The 22,224-nt window shown below is 39.1% G+C and overlaps 1 protein-coding gene across 1 annotated transcript; it reads left to right on the top strand.

Moving 5' to 3' along the window:
- Positions 1–101: 101 nt before the first annotated feature.
- On the top strand, positions 102–21,458 carry Ifi44 (interferon induced protein 44). The gene is given in 10 exon segments (XM_036191393.1): positions 102–422; positions 424–532; positions 535–549; positions 1,835–1,871; positions 2,910–3,105; positions 3,242–3,388; positions 5,816–5,987; positions 6,951–7,051; positions 10,210–10,383; positions 21,312–21,458. Coding segments are annotated over 10 exon segments (1,419 nt in total).
- Positions 21,459–22,224: the final 766 nt, after the last annotated feature.

Raw genomic sequence — 22,224 nt, 5'->3', positions numbered from 1 at the left:
GTTTTCTGTGAGAAAATAACAGTAAATGAAAGCTGTGTGTACTCGTCTGGTTTTCAGTGTTTAATGAGGACTGTGTTGGCCTTTCCACTAGGCTGTGAAGTATGGCCATGAAAACTCATTTGACATGGTTGCAAGAAAAGTGCCTGCAGAATTATTTTGGAGGAAAACGGTTTTGTCTTCTTTATAAGGCGACAGAGCAGAACTTTTCCCATCGTGATTTGTTCTGGAAAGGTTGGGGTCATGGTCCTACCATGACAGTGTTTTACAGGAGAGACTGCGTTGTGGGTGCCTACCTGCCAGAGGGCTTCCAGAACAAAATTGTTCCTGTCACTCTTTTTACACTCCGAGAGACTGAAGTTTCAGCATGTGCAATAGGAACACATAGGCCAGCTTTTTTATTCTATGATAGAGAGAATATTGATTCCTGATATCTATGTAGTGTTATATGAGAAAAATATGACTATAAGTTCGGAGGTATGTGAAAAGCTCGGACTGCCTCTTCGATATTCTACCATGTCTATTCAGGAGTGTGAAACTTTCGATGTGAAGGTATGTTTGCTTAGAGAAGCCTTTGGAGGTCTCCCCTGCATGTTTAGTGGGTTCTAGATGACATATCCCTGCGGAAAAGGCACCTTTGAACTTGGACTCTTAAATCTGGAGAGATGACCCACACTAACATCTGGCCAGAAATTGTTAAAATCCAATCTTTTGGAAATGAGACCACTTCACACAAGATGTACCTCTTTGTCACAATTGTCATTCCATGGTATAGTGATGCAGCTCTAAGGATTATGTCATCACGAAGTATCTACGACTTGGGTAATGAACCTTTAACCTTCTCCCCCACTCCCCACCACCACTCGGCCTATAGTCTTTAGTTTGTTTCTGTGAGTTTGGCTGTGTTAGATGCTCATAACACTGATCACGCAGACTCGGCTTTCCTTGATTAGTTCATTTCAGCCTAAAAGAATAACTGCTACATTAATTTGTACTTGTTTAAGGTTTTACAACTTATGTTCTTAATTTTATCATTATTCATTTTATTTTTGTAAGTGTTCCTACATTTTTTTTTCATATTAAAGACCCTGGAGTTCTTTTTAAATTTTTTTTTTTTCATATGGATATTTGTGTTTTAATTTTACATATCAGCCATGGATTCCCCTGTCCTCCCCCTCCCACCCCCGCCCCTGCCTTCCCCCAGCTCCTTCCCCCCATTCCCATCTCCTCCAGGGCCAAGACTCCCCTGGGGATTCATTTAAACCTGGTGGATTCAGTACAGGCAGGTCCAGTCCCCTCCTTCCAGACTGAGCAAAGTGTCCCTATGTAAGCCCAATGTTCCAAAACAGCCAGCTCACTAAGGACAGGTCCTGGTCCCACAGCCTGGGTGCCTCCCAAACAGTTTAAGCTATTCAGTTGTCTCACTTATCCAGAGGACCTGCTCTAGCCAAATTACCCAAACTAAAAATTATTTTTATGCGTCTCTGTACATTGTGTCTTTTAGACCTATTACCACTTTCAGGGAGACTATCAATTAACGTTAGTCTTTCCTTGGTTGTCTGTACATCTTTATTCTCCTTCTCTAATTCAGAAGACAGTCCCAACCCAATTTACATCCAAGCAAAGAAGTCCACACTACTACTGAGCAGGTGGGAGAACCCATCTGCAGACACTCCTCCTGAGCTCTTGTGTTTCCAAAGGAGGCAATGTAATTTTTCTCCCCTTGCTTTTTCCTGTGAAAAGACTACTTACATATTTGTCTCTAGTGAATTTGCTCACATTCATTTGACAAGCCAATAATTTAAGAATTTATAATCTATATTATTATTTTCCTTAGAGTTATTGGATGAGAGAAAGACAAGAGACATTGCTGTGTAAGTCAATGGTTTTTTTTATTATCTTATTACTGTTTATTACCTTTGATTATAATAATGAATGTCAATAAAATTGATGACACAAATTATTACAGCTAATACATAAACCATCAAAGAATAACCAAAGCCCATATCTATAATAGTAAAACAATTGATCCTAATAATATTAAGAATAGTGAGTGGGAGAGGACTATTTTTAATGCTGTATACTAAGGGAAAATAATTTTGCTTACATTGTGTTTTAGAATTCTTACAGTAAATTTTTTTCTTTAGAATATGTGAGAATGATTATGAAGCTGAGAACATTTATTAATGAATTTTGGGAACATGTTAGAAATGGTCTACTTCTATAAACTTCAAATACATATTATGCAATTGCTTTTAGAGTTTATCATTATTAATCTTCACATATGGCATGTCTGATATTTATTAGTGAATTTACAAGCTGCAGTAACATAAGTGAACAGTTTTATGACTAATTAGTCTTAGTTGCAAGTATTATTTTTGTTTTTATTTCCTTTACAGTATGACATAAGTTAGAGCAGTGTATTAGCTATGTTTCAGTTGTTATGACAAAACATCACAACCAAAGCAACTTAAGGAAGAAAGGATTTCCTTCAGTTTACAGTTCTAGAGGGAGAGAAACCACATGGCAGGGTAGCCGTGGCAGCAGTCACAGAAAGCACAGACACAGAACCAGGAAGCTGGCTGACAACATTTCATCCACAGACAGGAAGCACAGAGAGAAAGAACAGGAAGTGGGTGAGGTCATACATAAATGAGCTTGCCCTCATTGACCTACTTCCTTCAGCAAGGTTCCACCTCCTAAAGGTTCTACCATCTTCCCAAACACCAATTTCAGGCGTAGTATTCAGATACATAAGCTTATGTCAAACCACTATTTTCAAGTCTTGTGTGTATCTGGAAGAAGGCAAGGTGCTAATTAGAAGATAAGGAAGATAAGTGAATTCTTAGAAAATGTATGGTGAGAACATGTGAACTGCCCAGTCAGTTCTTAAAATTTGTTGATTTTAATAGGATTCAGAGAAATTTATTGACTGCCCTGAGCACCTATAAGCCGTATGGAGACCTGGTTCCCCAGACATGAATTCTGCTGCTGGGTCCTATAGGAGCTGGGAAGTCCAGCTTCGTCAACTCAGTCAAGTCTGTTTTCAGCGGCAGCATCACACACCAGGCCTTGGTGGGCTGTGACAAAAATGGCATATCTGACAAGGTAAGTGTAGTTTAGGCTGCCTGAGTTTCTTCAGTTCAAGTTAAGTGTATTGGAAAACCATGTTGACAATCAATTGACTTTATTTCAATTTGTAACAAGAAGAAATGTCCGTTTCACATTGTGCTTCATTTTTCAGTATAGGACATATTCCATCACATACAGGGATGGTGATGGCCCCTTGCCGTTTGTCCTGTGTGACTCACTGGGGCTGAGTCAGAAAGCTGGCTTGCACACAGATGACACAGCTTACATCTTAAGTGGCCACACTCCTGACAGGTACCAGGTAAGGTTTGACTGACTGTTAAAAATCACAGATTGATTTTTAAAATGTCAGTTTTTGCCCACCATTCACTTCATGCCCTGGACTAACACTACTGCTTCAGCATTCTAAACTGTACTTGTTCAAATGCCTTTGTTCTTTTTTGATAGAAATTTCACAAAGAATTTAAAAAATCCAGAGGATTCTTCTGTTAAACTTATCCTAACAACCATCAATTGTTTAGATGACTGTGTGTGCAACAGACATCTATCTGTATGAATTATATAAGTAGCCACTTTTGCTAGCAGGAAATCTGAAGGCAGATGCTTGGGAATGTGACAGCTTTTATGAAGCTATGAACTTCAGAAGTTTCCCTTTTTAGAGCACTGCAGAATGGGCTCTGTCATAGTCAGGGTTATTATTGCTTTGGTGAAACACCATGACCAAAATTAAGTTGGATAGGGAAGAGTTTATTTAGTTTATGCTTCCACATCACAGTTCATCCTCAAAGGAAGTCAGGGCAGGAACTCAAACAGGGCAGGATCCTGGAGGCAGGAGCTGATGCAGAGGCCATGGAGGGGTGCTGCTTACTGGCTTGCTTCCCATGGCTTGTTCAGCCTGCTTTCTTATAGATCCCAGAACCACTTGCCCAGGGATGGCATTACCCACAATGGGGGGGCCCTCCCCCATAACCACAAATTATGAAAATGCCCTACAGCTGGATCTTATGGAGGAATTTTCTCAATTGAGGCCCCTCCTCTCTGAAGATGCTAGCTTGTGTTAAGTTGACACAAAACCAGCTATAACAGACACTAGGGACTGAATGTTTGTTTCTCCTCAAGTTTTCATATGCTGAAGTCCCAGACATCAGTGTGATGGCTTTAATAGGTGGAGGCTTTGGGAAGTAGGTGTGTCTTGAGGATGGAGCCCTTAGGGGTAGAATTAGTATCATTCTCAGAAACCATGAGACAGCTGATCCCTTTTGCCATGCAGGGGTACAGGCTAAAAATGGTTATCTGAAAAACCTCAATAGATCTAAACTTTTCTGACCCCTTGATATTTGATTCTATGTTCTTCCAAAATGTGAGAAATTGGTTTTTGTTTTTATGCCATCCAATATGTTAGTAAATCTGTAGCAGCCTCACCAAAGTGTGTCCTCCATCCTTAAGCTTTTCAGGCCATGCTGACTACGGAAGGAAAGAGGAAGGGGAAAATCAAAGATTTGTGGTAGTCTCAAATTAAAGACTGGAGAATTTTTATTTAATCTTTTATAATTATATTTTTTTGTTGACTTTCTCCTAAATTGAGAATTCTTGTTCTCAAGGACAGTAGATTGGATAGAATATTGTATCACAACTAATTTCTTCATGTCACACAGTAGATTCAAAACAGATTCCACTATTAGTGTAAGTTACCCAATCATATTTAATATTATTTAGTAAAATAACAATTAAAACAGGAGATAACATAACAATCTTAGCAGTTTCTTTTTTTCTCCATTTTTTTTTTGAGCTGAGGATCAAACCCAGGGCCTTGTGCTTGCTAGGCAAGCACTCTACCACTGAGCTAAATCCCCAACCCGCATATTCTTATACTATGTTGAGCATGCAATCATATATCATTATGGGGCATACAAATTATACACTATTTTACAGTCAGTAAGAAATAGTTTGACTCTGTAGTTATCCTAAGTACAATGTTTAATTTGATTTATAAATTTGTTTTAAAATTTGATTTTGTTTTATTTTTATAACTTATTATTTATATATCTGAAGTTAAATTTGTAGAATAAAGAATGTTTAAAGAAGTTTTCTTCTTTCTCTGCTTATTTAAACAAATCCTTTTGTTCTTCCTATAAGAAATCATAAAAATACATATGTATTTGTGTGCTTTCCCTTTTTAGAGAAGTAGTAGTTTCCTATGGCTTGCTGGTATTCCGTGTTTTTGTTGCACGAATAGGCATACAATCAAGAGACTGTGCAGATACCATTTCTTATGCCACTGTCAGACAGACCCTGGCAGAGCAATTGTTAGTTCAAGAATAATGGTCCCATCCTATCACAAGGCACTCTTCTCTTCACTCACTGTGTGAGGACTCCAACTTTGTTTCTGAATGCCCTGACCTCTGTCTTCACACACATGGTTTCTTTTATTGAGAGCAGTTCCTGACACAGCCTTGTTCCCTTTCTTAAGTAGAACGCTCTCTCATTATAGCCCCAGATCATGTATCGCTTGGTCACAGAGGCATCATCAGGCTGTGTAAAAGAACTGCTGACCACTTGGGCAATTACTGCCCTCTCCACTTTAGGGTTGTCCTCTTAACATCAAATTTCTGTGCATTTTGTTCAAATGCACAGGACTGGGTATAGTTTATGAATAAACACAGTCCATGGGATGATTCTAACTTCCTTTCTGAGTGCCCTAACTTCTGTCTTCTTATCTACTTTACAGTTCAATTCCACAAAACCGATCACATCAAACCATCCAAACTATATCCACAACCCACTGCTGAAGGACAGAATCCATTGTATGGTGTTTGTGTTTGATATCAATTCTGTGGAACAGCTCTCCCATGGGTTGGTGGCAAAAACAAAAAGGATTCGAAGGGAACTGATAAAATGTGGTGAGTGTCATTTCATTTTGCTACTAAAAGTAACTGACTAGACTTTACAGCAGAAATTTGGGGAGTGAAGTGAAAGACTACAGTGATTGCAACCATGAGTCTTTCTGGATCATCAGAATGGTTACATCCAGTTGAGAGCGCAATAACTGTATGTCTTAAACTCAATTTCCCTCAACCTCTTAAAATTGCTGAAGTGACAGGACTCCCTTTGACTATTTTGTTTGCTTGCTTTGCACAAGTTGAAGAGAAGCCAACCCCAACCACACACTGCCTTTGTATTTTGTCATGTAGTTTCTGACATACTAAATCTTTCCTTTTGGACCTTAAAGAATTAGAAAATAGAAAGAAATATTTTAGCAAGAGAAAGAGCAGATATAGAACACACCTGGTAGAAAGAGGCAGCAGAAAGGCAGGAGGTGAACACAAGCTGGTGGTTCTGGCGCCCAACTCTGGCTTTTCTTCATTTTATCCACTGGAGTGGGAAAAAGCCCATCACCAATTTGATTAGCAAACAAGGACTTACCTACCCACTGAATTGGAAAGGTTTAAAATCTTGTGCAGGAACCTGTCTGTCAATATTGTGAAGTAGGAGTAGCTTACTCATGAGGTCATGGTGGCTCTGCTCTCTTGGAATGCCTTTCTCCATGTTCTCTGGCATTTTCTCTAATCTCCATTAAAACAACATGATCAGGACTGAATAGCAGTTGGCAATAATATGGAGTAAACTTTAATTAGTTTTAAGTAGTCTTTTGTGAAGCTTCTATTTTTTAGCTTGGCACAAAGGGGACATCCCATGCTGAAGAAACTCCAGTGAATGATGTGTGTGAGGAAGGTGGTAGAGAACTCCCTAAATCTAAAGTTTCCCCATTGCTTGCCTCCAGCAAAATTGCTAATTTACTAATTTAGAAATGATGTTGTTGTCTGTAAGGACAACATAAAGTCCTATGTATTTCTTTGACACAGGCATCCTGCTTGGGGCTTTGCTTACCCACATGGATAGCCTGGATCTGATTACAAGAGAAGATCTGATAGACATATACAACTGTGAGCCTGTGAAACTCAAGGTAATGAGTGAACGTTCTCTGAGGAATGTCTTTATATACACAATATCCAACCTTACAAAGAACAATAGATAACTGTTAACCTGAAGAGGAATTAAAATAAGTGTTAGAAAAGGTAGGACACATTTCCCAGGCTTAGAAGATTGAATTACATGCAACTCATCTTTGTGTTTTACTTTATGTTTAATTTTACTTGCTATAATTTAATTCAACAAATATTTATTGATTTCTTTATGATCAAACCAGTACTATAGCCTATAATCTGATACACAGATGATAAAGACATTATTGTACTAAAAAGCATATAATTTTATAGACAGAAGTGAGAATATAGGGAAATGGGAAATGAAAAAGTAGACAGAAGAATATGCCATGATTATATATGATACTATCATGCAAAAAATGGTGAAGGAGGAAAATGTCATAGGGGATTATTTCACTGCAAAGGTGACAATGAATGGCAGTATTTAAGCATTTTAGTAAGAGAAGAAACATAAAGATAAACAATTTAAGCAAAGGAAGTATAAATCAATCTGCTAGAGGACAAAATGGTAAAAAGTCTGAGATGCATGGAGTTCTCTATGTAATGGACAGCTAGATATTTGTAGTAGACAGAAATGTAGAAGCCAGTGGTGATGACACTTCATTTTTGACTTTACATCTTAGCGAATCATAGACATTAGAAAGTAGCCCTATAAATTTTGATCATGTTTTTCCTTTTTCTAGTTTGTCCCAGTTACTTACAACCTACATACCCACCCAATTTTATGTCCTCTCACTTTCAAAACAAAACAAAACAACAACAAAATAATAAAAAACCCTGAGGAACCAGACATCTAGACTGTTTCCAATTTCTAGCTATTATGAGTATGGTAGAGTAGTAATGAACATGGATGAGAAAGTATCTGTATAGTAGGATATAAAGTCCTTTGGGTATACACCTAAGAGTAGTATAGCTGGGTCTTGAGGTAGGTCTATTGCCAGCTTCCTAAGGAACCACCACACCAATTTCCGTAATGGTTGTACCAGTTTATTGTCCCCTCCCCACTAATTAATAAGTGTTCCCTACATTCTTGCCTGTGTGATCTATCATTTGTGTTATTGATGTTGGCCATTATGACTGGGGTAAGAAGAAGTTTCAAAGTATTCTTGATTTGCATTTCCATAATGGTTAAAGATGTTGAATATTTCTTTAAACTTTTCCCAGTCATTTGTGTTTCATCTTTTGAGAACTCTTGGCCTAGTTCTATACCCTTTTTAAAATTTGAGTTGCTTTTTCTTTATGTCCAGACTTTTTTGGTTGTTCTTTGTATGTTTTAGATACTAAACTATATGTTTTAGATATCCTCTATCAGATGTATAATTGCCAAAGATATTTTTTTCTATTCTGTAGGCTGCTGGTTTGGCCAAATGATGGTGTCATTTGCCATAAGAAGCTTTTCAGTTTATGAAGTCCATTTATTAGTTGTTGGTATTAGTGCTTTTCTAATGGTGTTCTATTCAGAAAGTCTTCTCCTGTGTCAATGAGTTCAAGGATATGCCTCACTTTCTTCTATCAGATTCAGTGTATCTGGTCTTAAACTGATGCACAAAACTCCATTTGCAGTTGAGGTTTTTGCAGGGTGGTAAATACCACAGATATTAGATACTAAGTAAGAGACTGAGAGGTAAAGGGAGGACTCTCCCAAGGAATGGGAATCTAATACAGTGTTATAGAGGGATAAAGGGTACACTAAACTAGGAAGATTAAATGCAGAGGGGGATGGGAGAGAATGTGAGGAAGGACAGTTAACACTAAAAACAAATCTATTTTTATTCTTCTACATGTAGCCACCCAGTTTGACCAGCATGATTTGTTGAAGGTGTTTTCTTTCTTTTTTTTTTTTACCACTGTGTATTTCTAGCTTCTTTATCAATAATTAGATATCTGTAGGTGTGTGAGCACTGTGGAATGTCTTTCTATATGCTATGAATATGTGTTGCTCTGATTGGTTGATAAATAAAGCTGCATTGGCTTATGGCAAGGCATCTTAGAGGCAGGTGGAAACCTGAGCAGATAGACAGGAAGAGAAAGGAGAGGCAGAGAGACACCAGTCTGCCACCCAAGGAACCAAATGCCAGAAGACCAGTAAGCTGCAGAACACGTGGTAAAACATAGATCAATAGCAGTGGGTTAATTTAAGTTATAAGAGCTAGCTAGCAAGAAGCCTGCCGTATGTCATGTGATTAGTAATTAGTATCAGCCTTTGAGTAATTATTTTATAAGTGGCCCTGAGAAATCTTCTGACTACATGTGAGTTTATGTCTGGGTCTTCAATTCAATTCCATAGATCAACATGTCTGTTTTATGCCAATACCATGCTTATTTTATCTCTGTAGCTCAGTAACACAATTTCAGATCTGGGATGATGACACCTCCACTAGTCCTTCAGTCCTTTTATTATTCAGGCTTATTTTTGTGACCGTGTTTTGCTTTTTTTAAAATATGTGTCTTTCTATATGAAGTTACAGATGTTTTCTCACTTTCTATGAATAATTACATTGGAATTTTTATGGGGATTGTGTTGAATCTGTAGCTTGGTTTTAGCAGGTCATTCATTTTCACAATATTACACTTAATGATCAATGAGCATACCATTTGTTTTTAATTCATGTTTAATATATTAATGCATTTTAAATAAAAATAACAGTGATATTGGAACTTGATGTGAAGTTGTTCAAGAAAGTACTGTAGAAGATCTGATCTTTGTTTTTAAAAAAATATAGGAAAATGATGATCAAGTTCTTGCTTTTTATTACTTCTCTGATAACTTATATTGGAATTACACCTTTTACTATTTGATACACCTGAGAGATTGTGTGTATGTGTCTTTGTGTGAGTGTGCATGTGTGCTCATGCTTATTTGTGTATAACCACATATGTGTATGGAAGTCCTGATTTGATGTTAGGTGTCCTCTTAATTGATCTCCACTTTATTTTTTGAGAAAAAGTCTCTCACTGAACTTGTAGCACATTTATTTGACAGGGCTGATAGACCAGCAAGTCCTTGGGATTCTCTTGTCTCTTCCTTAGCACTGACATTTGTTTTAACATGTGTTATCATGGATCAAAATCTGTTCTCATTTTTATACAGCTCTGGGTTTTAAATTTTGAATTTCAGCTAGAAGCAGTCCATAGAGACTTTGGTTTTGCCCTTTCTGACATCTTGGTGATTAGTAATTATGTCTCAGAGTGGCATCTGGACCCTGTGAAGAACATGGTAATCCTCTCGGCACTGAGAGAGATCCTGCATACTGCAAATGACTTCTTAGAGGACTTGCCTTTGAACAAACAGGTAGACTGGTGATCTCAGAGCTTGAAGATATCATCAACTTGGCTAATTATTGTTTGGGTCTGTTGTTTACCTGGTAGGTCTGTCTCTGGGCTATTGGCATATGAGTAGCTCTGACCTTTAACCCCTTGGGTGAATATACCTTTTTAATGCACATTTTCTTCCTGCCTTCCTCCTCCAATCTGTCTTGGAGGATCTGCATAACTTCACTCTTGTTTTACAAAGAAAATTATGAAATGATATATTTCTTTCACTGTCTGAAAATACTGTGCTCACCTCTGGTTTCTTCTTTCACACTGGCTGTTTTGCTTGGGACCTAGGACCGGATTGGATCAACACTATCTCTCATCAGATGCGATCTTAGAGGATTTGTCCCTGCCTTAGAACCAAATGCATCTGATCATATGTGATACACATCATATATACATATATATATGTGTGTATATATATATACACACACACATACACAATTTATATAATTATCTAGAGATCTAGGAACCAAAACTGGGGTAAAATGTCTTTTGAAACTAGCCTAATATGCTCAATAGATTATCTTTAGTTGCATCCATTTTCCCAGGAATAACCTAACTTTTTACTTTGTAGTTGAAAGAAATTCTACTGTGTGTAGCTCACACATTTTCTGTATTCATTCCTCCATTGTTCCACACCTAGATGGCTTCCATCCTTAGCTACTATAAATAATGCTATAATATACAAGTGTGGAATATTTTTGTGATATTTTTTAGCTTGGATTTTTGACCTCCACATTATTTATTTCTGCTTTATTTAGTGTGGCTCCTCCTGGGTAAATATTTATCATTTGTGATTATAGACTCAACTTGCCCTTCAGGGTGTTCTGTTATCAGTCTGTGGGCAGCATATGCTGCACTGTTACTATTAGAGATTAAATGGGAGTTCTGGTTTATTTCATTCAAACATTATTTCATTATTTTTGAGTACTCTATCCTCCTCACTAACTGCTAATTCTGAAAGAACTGGGAAGGCCTCACACTGCTCAGCTTTATGTCTGACACAGTCACCTCAGCTTTTCCAGTCCTCTTTCTTGCTGTGTGCAGGCTCCTAGCTGAGATGAGCTTAGATCTCTAGCAACCTTCTGGCTGCTTCTCAGTGTAAAATAACTAAGGCCATTTTGTTTCTCTTTTTTTAGGCATCAGAAAAGAAACACTCCCATGTGTGCAAAAAGGAGGAAAAATAAGAGAATTTATCATGTAGTAATAATTAACTGATCAACAGAACAATAAGAAAACAGGGAAAAAGAAGAAGAAGAAGAAGAAGAAGAAGAAGAAGAAGAAGAAGAAGAAGAAGCAGCAGCAGAAACTAGAATGCATTTTAACTGTGCTAGGAAGAAGTACATGTGCGAAAAGCAATGCCTGTGATAAATAGAAAAATAAGATAAAAGTAATCAGTTATGAAAAATCAATCATAATTCCTGGTGAGTTTATATTCCATATCTATGAAAAATAAAATGGTTTGTTGTTATAAAACCCAAATCTAACTCAAGTATATGTCATTACTTTTCAAATTCTATTATTGTGATTATGAGTTACAAGTGATAAAACTCAACTTGGACAGCATTAATAAACAGATGACTATAACAGAGACAGGATAGAAAAAAAACTTAATAAAATGATTACTAATGATATTCTGCTATACTCATAGGTTGGTGCCTAGCCCAATTGTTGTCAGAGAGGCTTCCTAAGGCTACTGATGGAAGCAGATGTAGAGACACACAGCCAACATTAGGGGGAGAAAGAGCCCAAATTAGAGATCTCCTCTGGGTCCCTCCCCTTGGAGCTTGGGGAACCATGCAGAAGAAAGGGAGGAAGAATTGTAGAAGCCAGAGGGGTTGAGGACCCAGGCAAAGATATTCCACAGAAAGAACTAAGCAGGGCCCAGAGAGGCTCACAGACACTGAAGTGGTAAGCCATTCACAGGGCCTGCGCGGTCTGCACTGGGTCCTCTGTGTACATGCTGCGGCTGTTAGCTCAGTGTTTTGTGGGACTCCTTACAGTGTGAATGGGGTTGTCTCAGACTCCTTTGCTTGCTATTGGGACCCTTTACCTCCTACTGGGTTGCTTTGCTCAGCCCTGATATGAGGCTTTGTGAATAGTCTTATTGTATCTTGTCATGCCATGTTCAGTTGATATCCCCAGGAGGCCTGCTCTTTTCTGAAGGGAAATGGAGGAGGAGTAGATTTGAGGGAGAAAGGAGGTGGGAGGTATTGGCAGGAGTGAATGGGCGGGAAACAGTGATTTTGTATTAGAGAAGAATAAATAAAAAGAAAGAGAAAAACAAAAACAAAAACAAAAAAGAAACTTGATGAACTAATACACTGAATTTTGTTAAGTATTGCTGTCTAAGAAACCACTCTGAAATTTAGAACTTAAGTCAGAAGTTAGGTTATTGTTACCTAAGTTTGAGATTGGCTGTGGGTTTGTTCACCCAACACGCCCCCCCCCCCCCCCACCACCAAAGGGCTCCTATTTAGGCTGTGTCTACAGTGACTGTGCCACATTGCATGTGTGCATTCTGAAGCAAGGGTTGAAGAGACAGTAGGCTCCTAAGGAATTATTTTTTTGCAGAATTACAAGAAGGTAAAGAGAAATGTTCAAGGCCCCTCAAATCCTAAGCTTACCACAAAGTATCATTTCTGATGACCTGCTACAAAGAAAAGCAAGTATATGGTGAAACCCAAACCAAGAGTCTGAAATGAGGTCACAATGTATGTGAGTGTGAAATGTAGGAAAATAGTGTTATCAATTGTAGTATGAATCTTAAAAGTCTTATTAATAAAATCAAACCCGAGGCCAGTTATTGGGGTGAATGCTGGAAGATCAGAGACACAGAACAAGACACAGTTTCCTCACCTTGCCAGTTCCTCAGCTGGTTTTGTTTCCTCAGACTGGAAGCCTCTGAGTCCTCATCCACATGAATCTCAGCTGAAATGTGTTGCTCAAAGCCTAAAAGCTTAACCAGCCAAATGCTTCTAGTTTCTGGTCTTCACGCCTTATATAATCTTTCTCTTTCTGCGGTTACTCCCTGGGATTAAAGGCTGGGTTTCTGGGATTAAAGGTGTGGGTCACCATGCTTGGCTGTTTCTAATGTGGCCTTGAACTCAGAGATCCAGAGGGATTTCTGCCTCTGGAATGCTAGGATTAAAGGCGTGTGCTATCTCTGCCGTCCTGCTGTCTGACCCCAGATAAGTTTATTTCGGGGAACAGACAATATTTCGGGGAACACAATATCACCACAATCAATAATTAATTTATATGTCTATTACACCCACATGTGCATGTGTGAGCATATATCTCGATTTTATATATATATATATATATATATATATATATATATATATATATACACATACACATGTGATTGCAGATCATGCATTTTCTTTCTTATTCTTTGATTTCCATTTTAATATAAAAGAAAATTTAGATTTAATTTACTTTTTCACAGGAAAAATAATACATGTTTTTGTTGTAGAATTTTATTTCAAGATGTTACATTCACTTATGTTGTGGAATATTTGTTTAATAATGCAAAGATGTGTTGCATTCTTTTATGTTGGTCTTACCTGACCAAGCTGTCAGGCAAGGTGTTCCCATTGGTGTGATTTTTTTTTTTTTAATGTGTCATGACTGCTGTGGGGGTAACCAAAGACTGTGATTAGTATTGAGGCCTGTTCCATAAGAAGGAACCCATGCTTGGTACTGTAAGCTTGGTAAAGCCCATAGCTGAGCAAGTCTTGTGTCCTAGGAAGTAATTTAATATTGTTTAACTACATTGACACAGTGCCAAGCTCCCTTATACATATTTACCTTTGTACACATAGGAAAAGGTTTACCTCAGTTTTAACCAGAGAAAATTCTCTTCACAATGGAAGGCTATAAATGCAATGGCTCCTTGTTACTCAAGATACTGAGAATAAGTGTTAGTGGGGTACTCTCAGAGGACATTCTTTGTCCCTTCTCAGTCTCTGGGAAGGAAGAAGGTAAGAGCTGGGACACAGGGATTAGATCTGTGAAATATTGTCCTGTGGGTGAATTCGCAGTCATGATCACATAGTGACTGTAGCTGCCAAGAATGGAACTGCACAGAATGAGCCTGTAAACAAGAAATCATGGGGCCTCTGGGGTAGGTCTGGCCTCGTTCCTTCATGCTATGAGCTACTTATGGATTCTGGTGAAGCCACAGACACTGTCTCCGGTTTGTACTCTCTGATGAGCTCACCATGCCACAATGAACAACAGCAAATGTGTGGTCACACAGACAACCGGGTTAGACTCAATGTGTCACAAAAAGAAAACAAACAAACAGAAAACAAAACAGAAGGATGTGAATGAGGAAGTAACTCGGGATGTGAAGAAATGAGGCTGAGGGTGGCAGTGATCAGAATGTACTAGATACGTTCAGGAAACTGTCAGAGGAACATGTCAGGAGCCACAGACTAGTCTCAGGTCAGCGTCCAACTATGCATCCAATCCGTTTACTCTGGCGCCCATGGAAATGGATTCTCACTTAGCAAGGACCCCAGGACAGCAGGCTTTTTTCTCTCTCCTTATATTGTTGAAGGTTTATGTGGTTTTTAGTTTTATTTTGTCAGTCACACATGCAACAGCTGTAATTTCCCTGGAAATTCTACTCTTTCTTGAATACTTTCCCTTAAAATTCAGCAGGGGACTAATGCTTCTCAAATCTCTCTCCCAAAATTTCTAACAACTCCTAATCCTGGGACTTTTCAGACTTAACACTTGGAACATTAACTATGTCTCAGAGTTCTGGGAAGGAGAGTAAGGCATGCATACACAGAATAGGGAAAAAGTCTCAGAAGTACATGTAGGGCGAACTGTTGAGGGTAAGTTCCCTGGACAATAAGCATAAAGAATCAAAGATAGGATCTAGTATAATCCAATGGGAAGAAATGCAATGTAAAGTATGGGATGGATAGATCCACTTTTACCATACATAAGTGTGGTGGTATTGTGTTCCCCAAAATATTGTGCACCCTAATAAACTTATCTGGGGTCAGAGACAGAACAGCCACTAGATAGACATAGAGGATAGGCAGTGGTAGCATACGCCTTTAATCCTAGCATTCCAGAGGCAGAAATCCATCTGTTTTTGGAGTGTGGTGACTCACGCCTTTAATCCTAGGGAGTGATTGTAGAAAGCAGAAAGGTATATAAGGTGTGAGAACCAGAAACTAGAAGCATTTGACTGGTGAAGCATTCGGCTGGTGAAGCGTTTGGCTGGTTAAGCTTTTGCCTGGTTAAGCTTTTAGGCTTTTGAGCAGCAGTTCAGCTGAGATTCATTTGGATAAGGACTCGGAGGCTTCCAGTCTGAGGAAACAGGATCAGCTGAGGAACTGGTGAGGTGAGGTAGCTGTGGCTTGTTCTGTTTCTCTGATCTTCCAGCATTCACCCCAATACCTGGCTCCAGTTTTTTTTTTATTTTTTATTTTTTATTAGTAAGACCTGTTAAGATTCCTGCTACATGTAAGAGCTTATACTGGTGAAAGAAGTGTGGTATAGTGGGATGGGAAAAGATTGTCTTATCAAATTCTGCCTTTTATAGAGAGATTGAGACATGGAATTCTCTTGTAGAAAAGGGAACTGTACAAAAGGATATTTTTCAGAAATGAAATAATTGTTTGGGTTTGGATATTGTTGTCCTTAAAGTCTTCTACAGGTATATTACTTTTTTAACTTTGTAACCAAAAGTAGCTGCAAGATAACATGGGTGCTATAAGAGCAGGATGTGTCTGGCTTGATATTTAGTTAAGCCTGCAAAAGTGCTGAACACTTTGTCTAGAATAAAGTCATGTAGCGGGTGGGAAAATGTATTTGAGGACACATAAAGGGGAACAATGGGGGCTTTAATAATGATTACAATGCATTTCTTAAAACATGATATATTTTTTTAAAACTCAAAAACAGTAGCCAATAGTTAAGCTGTTCATGTAAACCTGGGAAACATTCTGTTACAGTACAAATAATGAATGCTTGAGCTATTTAGGGCCACTTGAGTGCAACCCACCTGGTGGTCAGATTTCTTCCTCACACTGATGCACCTTCCCCACCTCAGGACCCAAACCTGAGCTGAGGCTGGACCCCAGCAGGAAATTAAATTATCAAAATAAAAAAAAATGAAAAAATTTGCACATTTCCTTACTGTGGTGGTCTGACTGAAAATGGCCACAGGCTCATAGGGACGGCACTATTAGGAGGTGTGGCCTTGTTAGACAAAGTGTGTCACTGGGGTGGGTTTGAGGTTTGAGGTGCTCAAGAGAGCCCAGAGTCCTTCTCTTCCTACTGCCTGTCAATCCAGATATAGAACTCTGGGCTCATTCCCCAGCACCATGTCTGCTTGCTCACCGCCATGCTCCCCACCATGAAGATAAATGGACTAAACCTCTGAACCTGCAAGTCGGCCCCAATTAAATGCTTTCTTTTTATCAGAGTTACCTTGGTCATGGTGTCTTCTCACAGCAACAGAATATATATATACCTCTGCTTACAAAAAAAGCACTCTTTCTTTCTTTTTATAATTTAATTTAATTTTACATATCAGCCATGGATTCCCCTGTCCCTCCCGCCCCCCCCCCCGCCTTCCCCCCAGCCCACCCCCCCAAACCCATCTCCTCCAGGGCAAAGACTCCCCTGGGGATTCAGCTCAACCTGGTGGATTCAGTCCAGGCATGTCCAGTCCCCTCCTTCCAGGCTGAGCAGTGTCCCTGCATAAGCCCCAGGTTCCAAACAGCCAGCTCATGCACTAAGGACAGGTCCGGGTCCCACTGCCTGCGTGCCTCCCAAACAGTTCAAGCTATTCAACTGTCTCACTTATCCAGAATATTTCAAATAGGTTAAAATGTAAAGCATTGTTAGAAACATATGAAATGTCTTGGTCGTGTCTGCCCCCTAGTGGCCAATGCTCTACAGTGTGGAGAGATGCGGACGAGCTGCTTCTGAGGTTTGAATAAAATGGATGTAACAATAAGAAAAAGAAAAAAGGGACCATGACTGTGTGAGGAGAGACGACAGGAGAGGACGCAGGAGGGGCTAGAGAGAATAAAGGAAAGGGGAGGTGATGCATTCATTGTAAAAAGCCTGTGGAACTTTGTAACTTGACAAAACATTTGAAACCATTAAGTAATGTAACGTGAATTATTTAAGAGAAGAACATTTGCTTTTGGTGTTGATTATGTGGAAGTGTTAGAAAACACCGTGTCTGATGTAATATTTAGTTATTCTGGTGCAAAACAAAAACTTATTTTTCAGACACATTACTACTTTATTAGGTATCTATCAACCTGAAGATTTCCTGAAGAATGGAAATACAATCTCCAACATTTGACAGGGCTCATGCCTCATGTTTTTTTTATCTTTCTTTTTTGTTTTTCAATAAATGTGATTTCCCAGTTACAAATTTGGATAACCAAGTTTTGAAGACAACTATACATGAGCATAATTTGAAAAGTCATTATGAAACAGGAGAAAAATTATGTTTCAATGGTTATTTTACCTCAATTTTAACTTATAATTGCTTTAGGTTTATTGGATAGAAACTAGTAGTTTGAAAATTGGCTACAAGAACAAATTACTACAAAAATGAGAATATACCCTTGTTTCCTGCCAACACTTGAACCATAAAATTTTGTAATGGATTCTTTTCAGTTATACTGTTCTAAGTCTACACTTCTTAGAACGGGCTACTTGTCAGGGTTCTTCAGAAAAACAAGATTGATTGATATATGATCTATCTACCTATCTATCTGTCTGTCTATCTATCTATCTATCTATCTATCTATCTATCAAGAGATTGTATTAGTCTATACTGGATTGCCTCCCCCTGGGAGGCCTTGCCTTCTTGTGTGTGGAGGAATGAGGGGTAGGTTGCGGGGGAAGGTTGGGGGGGCATAGGAGGAGGAAAGAGGGTTATCTCTGGTTGGTGTGTAAAATGAAAAAAATATCTTAATAAAAAACTAAAAAAAGAGATTACATTAGATGAATTGTGCACATAATTATGAAGGTGCATTCTTCTGTAGTGGTGAATGACTGGGGTCTGGTTTGTGGCCATTCTTTTCCTGTATTTCAGGATCAGTAAATGAAGGGTGTGACTCTCATTCTGAATGCCAAGGCCTGAGAACTCAGGAGGTTGCTAGGTTGCTAGCAAAAGGTGAGATGTGGTTTTAATATGAACAGACCCCATGGGATTACATGTTTCAACACTTGGTCCCTTGCTGATGGTGCTGTCTGGAAAGATTGTGGCCTTTAGGAGCCTTACAGTATTGCTGGGGATGCTGTGAATGTGTTGCTCTCATTGATTGATAAATAAAATGCTGATTTACCAGTAGCTAGGCAGAAAGTATAGTGTAGGTGGGACAAGCAGAGAGGAGAATTCTGGAAGGTGGAAGGCTGAGTCAGGAGATGCTGCTAGCCACTGCCATGAAGAGCAGGATGTAGAATACTGGTAAGCCACGAGCCACATAGCAAGGTATTGATTTATAGAAATAGGTTAATTTAAAATATAAGAACTAGATAGCAAGAAGTCTGAGCCACACTGCCATACAGTTTATAAATAATGTAAGCATCTGTGTGTTTTTCTGGGTCCGAGCAGCTGTGGGATTGGTGGGTGACAGAGATTTGTTCTGGCCATGGGCCAGGCAGGACCAGGAGATAACCCCAGCTGCACAGTATGTCACTGGGGTGTGTTGGGGGTGGTTCTGAAGACTGTGAGGGTTGCATTTTGAATTTTTTTAAAAGCCTGGACTCACTTCCTATTCCCTTTCAACTCCCTGAGTGTAGATGTGAAATGACTAAGCAGTTTCCTGCTCCTGCCATGATGCTTTTCCTGTGGTGTCACAAGTGGCAGGTGTCTACTCAGTGAGTCACCTTGTGGCTCTTGATGGGATGTCTTTAGTAGCCATGTCTTTAAATTATTACACTATATGTCAGTTGTTTAGCACAAGGCACACACTTGGCTATAGTGTTTTTCACGGTCAGGGATTTATTAGTGGAGTGTCTACACATAATTGATGTTTAATAATATTTTGAAGACAGCATAACATGAATAGAAAAGATATGAGGCTGACAGAATATGACCTTGAGGCACTCAAAGGTAATTGAGGAAAACAAAAGCAACCATTTAGCAGTATAGGGAAAGGCAGGAAAGATGAAGCTGGGAAGCAGCCTTAGTCACTTATGTGAGGAAATTTAGCTACTAAATTATGAGAAGGACAAGAAGGCAAATAACAGAACGAAGACATAGATCAGACAGCTAGAAATCACCAGCACCTTTGGGGCTCAGAGGACAGTGTGAGGAGGTGGTGCTCCAAGAACCAAAGAGTTGAACTTCGTTGGAGGGAAGTGTCACCACAGCCAAGGCATCTTGGTGAGAAGTGGCTGCAAGGGTGCTCTTTACCGCAGACCTATGCATGTGTCAGCACAGCCTGCAGCCTTTATGCTCCAGGGAGTGAGAGGGACCTGGACATGCTGGCTTGCTTTCCATTCTCCAGCCGTGTCTCCCTTCTCTGACCAAACTCAGGAAAAAAAAAAAAAACCCACAAAACTAGCTGAAGGAAGAGCATGGGAGAGTGTCCAGCTAGGGTGGAGTTTGTGGTGATGCGGATGGTGTTGGATGGAAAGCTGAAGAGGATGCGTCAGTAATGAAAGCTCACCATTGAGAACACATCCTGTTCTTCCCCATACCTTTTATTCCAACATTTCTACTTCTCTCCATTCCTAAATAGAAGAAGCGTGTTCCTGAACAATTCCTGCTCTGAACAATTTCCTAGATTGCTCCAGGAGTCCCTGTTAAAACTCACTGAATTGTTCAAGTGCCGTTTCAAATGGGGGCTTCTCACAGAGCTGCCCGAGACTGATCCGCATTCCTTCTCTCGCTAGTTCTTACATGACTCTTTTCTTGCGGCAGTAGTTTTTATTTTATAGTATAGTGCATCATGGGTATGTTCTTTTTCTGATAATGTAAAAAATGTCTATTGCTTTGACTGGAAATTCCTACAGATTAAGCATTAATTTTAACACTTAAAAGTGTGAACTCTTGTATCACCTACAGAAATGTGGATGTTTTGAGAAAGGATGAAAACACCAACGGAGCTGGACTTGGCTCTGCCCCATTTCCCAAGGCAAAGGCTTGGCTGTTGTTTAAATTCTTCTTCACTAAAGTAGATTTGTTAAGGAGTGTGTAGGATGGGTATTGTTTGCTTCCCAAATAACAGCTCATTGTTAAAACTGTAAAGTGCAGGAGAATTTGGTTTTGAGATGAAATCTGAGAGGTATATATTAAGATTATTTAAAAAACAGTAGGACTTCCAATATGGCTGAGAGTCCTTGGGAGTAGATCTAAATATAGTAGGTAAAGCAAAAGACGTCTTATTTTACCCAAGACTCACAAGAAAGATGCTCTCTCCACATAGAAAATGTCTATTAAAGCATTTGTGATTTATTGGCTGGATTAGCAATATGCTATGAATTAGCCAATGTTTTTCAGTTATTCTGAGTATTATGATATTTCTCTAGGCTTTGCTAGCTTGGGTGAGTAAGGAAGCAAACAATATGGATTTTCAGGGTAGTACTGTCTCACACACACACGCAGACACACAGACCCATGAACAGACCCATGCATGCCATCTTTGCCTACATTTATATGCAACTGAGTGGAAGCTTTCTTTAATAATTTTAATCTTTGTTATTTCTTCTTGGAACATCCATGTTCTTTCTCCACAGGTATCCACGGAAGTTCTCTCTAGCTGTACTGAGTACTTTTGCATTAACTTGATAGAAGCTGGAATCATTTGTGAAGAGGGAATCTCATTTGAGAAAATGCCACCACCATTTTGGCCTGTGGGCAAATCTGTGGTGCATTTTCTTGATGTTTCATGTGGGAAGGCGCAGCTCACCGTGTGCAGCGCCACCCCTGGGCTGATTGTCCTGGGTGCTATTAGGAAGCAGGCTGAGCAAGCCATGGGGATCAAGCCTAAGCAGCTTCTAGAGGCTCAGCTCGTTTCAGAACAGTCAAGTCTAATTGCATTATAGCCATGCCAAAGAAACGTATGCGGGTCACAGGCTCCTGTCCATCCTCCAATGATCAGCCTGTAACCAGAAAGCAGTTACTCTGTGGTCTCTGATAAACTTGCCATCTCAGTTTCAGGTCCTTAGACTTACTCCTGACTGTTCTAATTTTGCTTTCTCTCCAGGCATGCTTCATTTATACATCACCCAGCACTCATCTGGACTACATTTCCTTTGCATTCCATGTGCATGGAAAAATGCTTATCTTGAAAAATCACCCAAATAGTAATTTGCAAGAATGAACTTCTGCTTGTATTTAACAAAATCAACCCCTTCCATCCCACAATTATTATTCATAATTCTCTACCATGTAGGGCATTCCCTCCTCCCAGAATCCACAGTCTGAGTGAGGGGGAATTGACACAGGGTTCTGGGAACCTGAGTGTGATGTTTTCCTTTATTGTTTAGTAGACCTCTGAAGTTACTTCCTTTGTTTCTATAAGATTTACTTTTCTAAATTTTATTTATTTTTAAAATAAGGATCTTGGACTTCAGAAGATTAAAGTATTTTCTAGATTTGAAGTTCTGTAGTACTATAAAGTGAAAACCTCAATGTTAATATTTACAAGTATAGGAGGTACAGTTAAAACTGTAGATTATAAATCTCTAATGTGAAGTTTACACCTTGTAAAACGTCAAAGATGTCAACTTGATTTTGAAAATAATGTTGATAACCCAGTGGTAGAATAAACTCTGTTTTACAAAGACATCCACAAACCGTAAGTTATGT

The sequence above is a fragment of the Onychomys torridus genome, chromosome 6 (assembly GCF_903995425.1).
Source record: "Onychomys torridus chromosome 6, mOncTor1.1, whole genome shotgun sequence".
Classification (NCBI taxonomy): Eukaryota; Metazoa; Chordata; class Mammalia; order Rodentia; family Cricetidae; genus Onychomys; species Onychomys torridus.
This window is presented reverse-complemented; position numbering and strand designations above follow the sequence as displayed.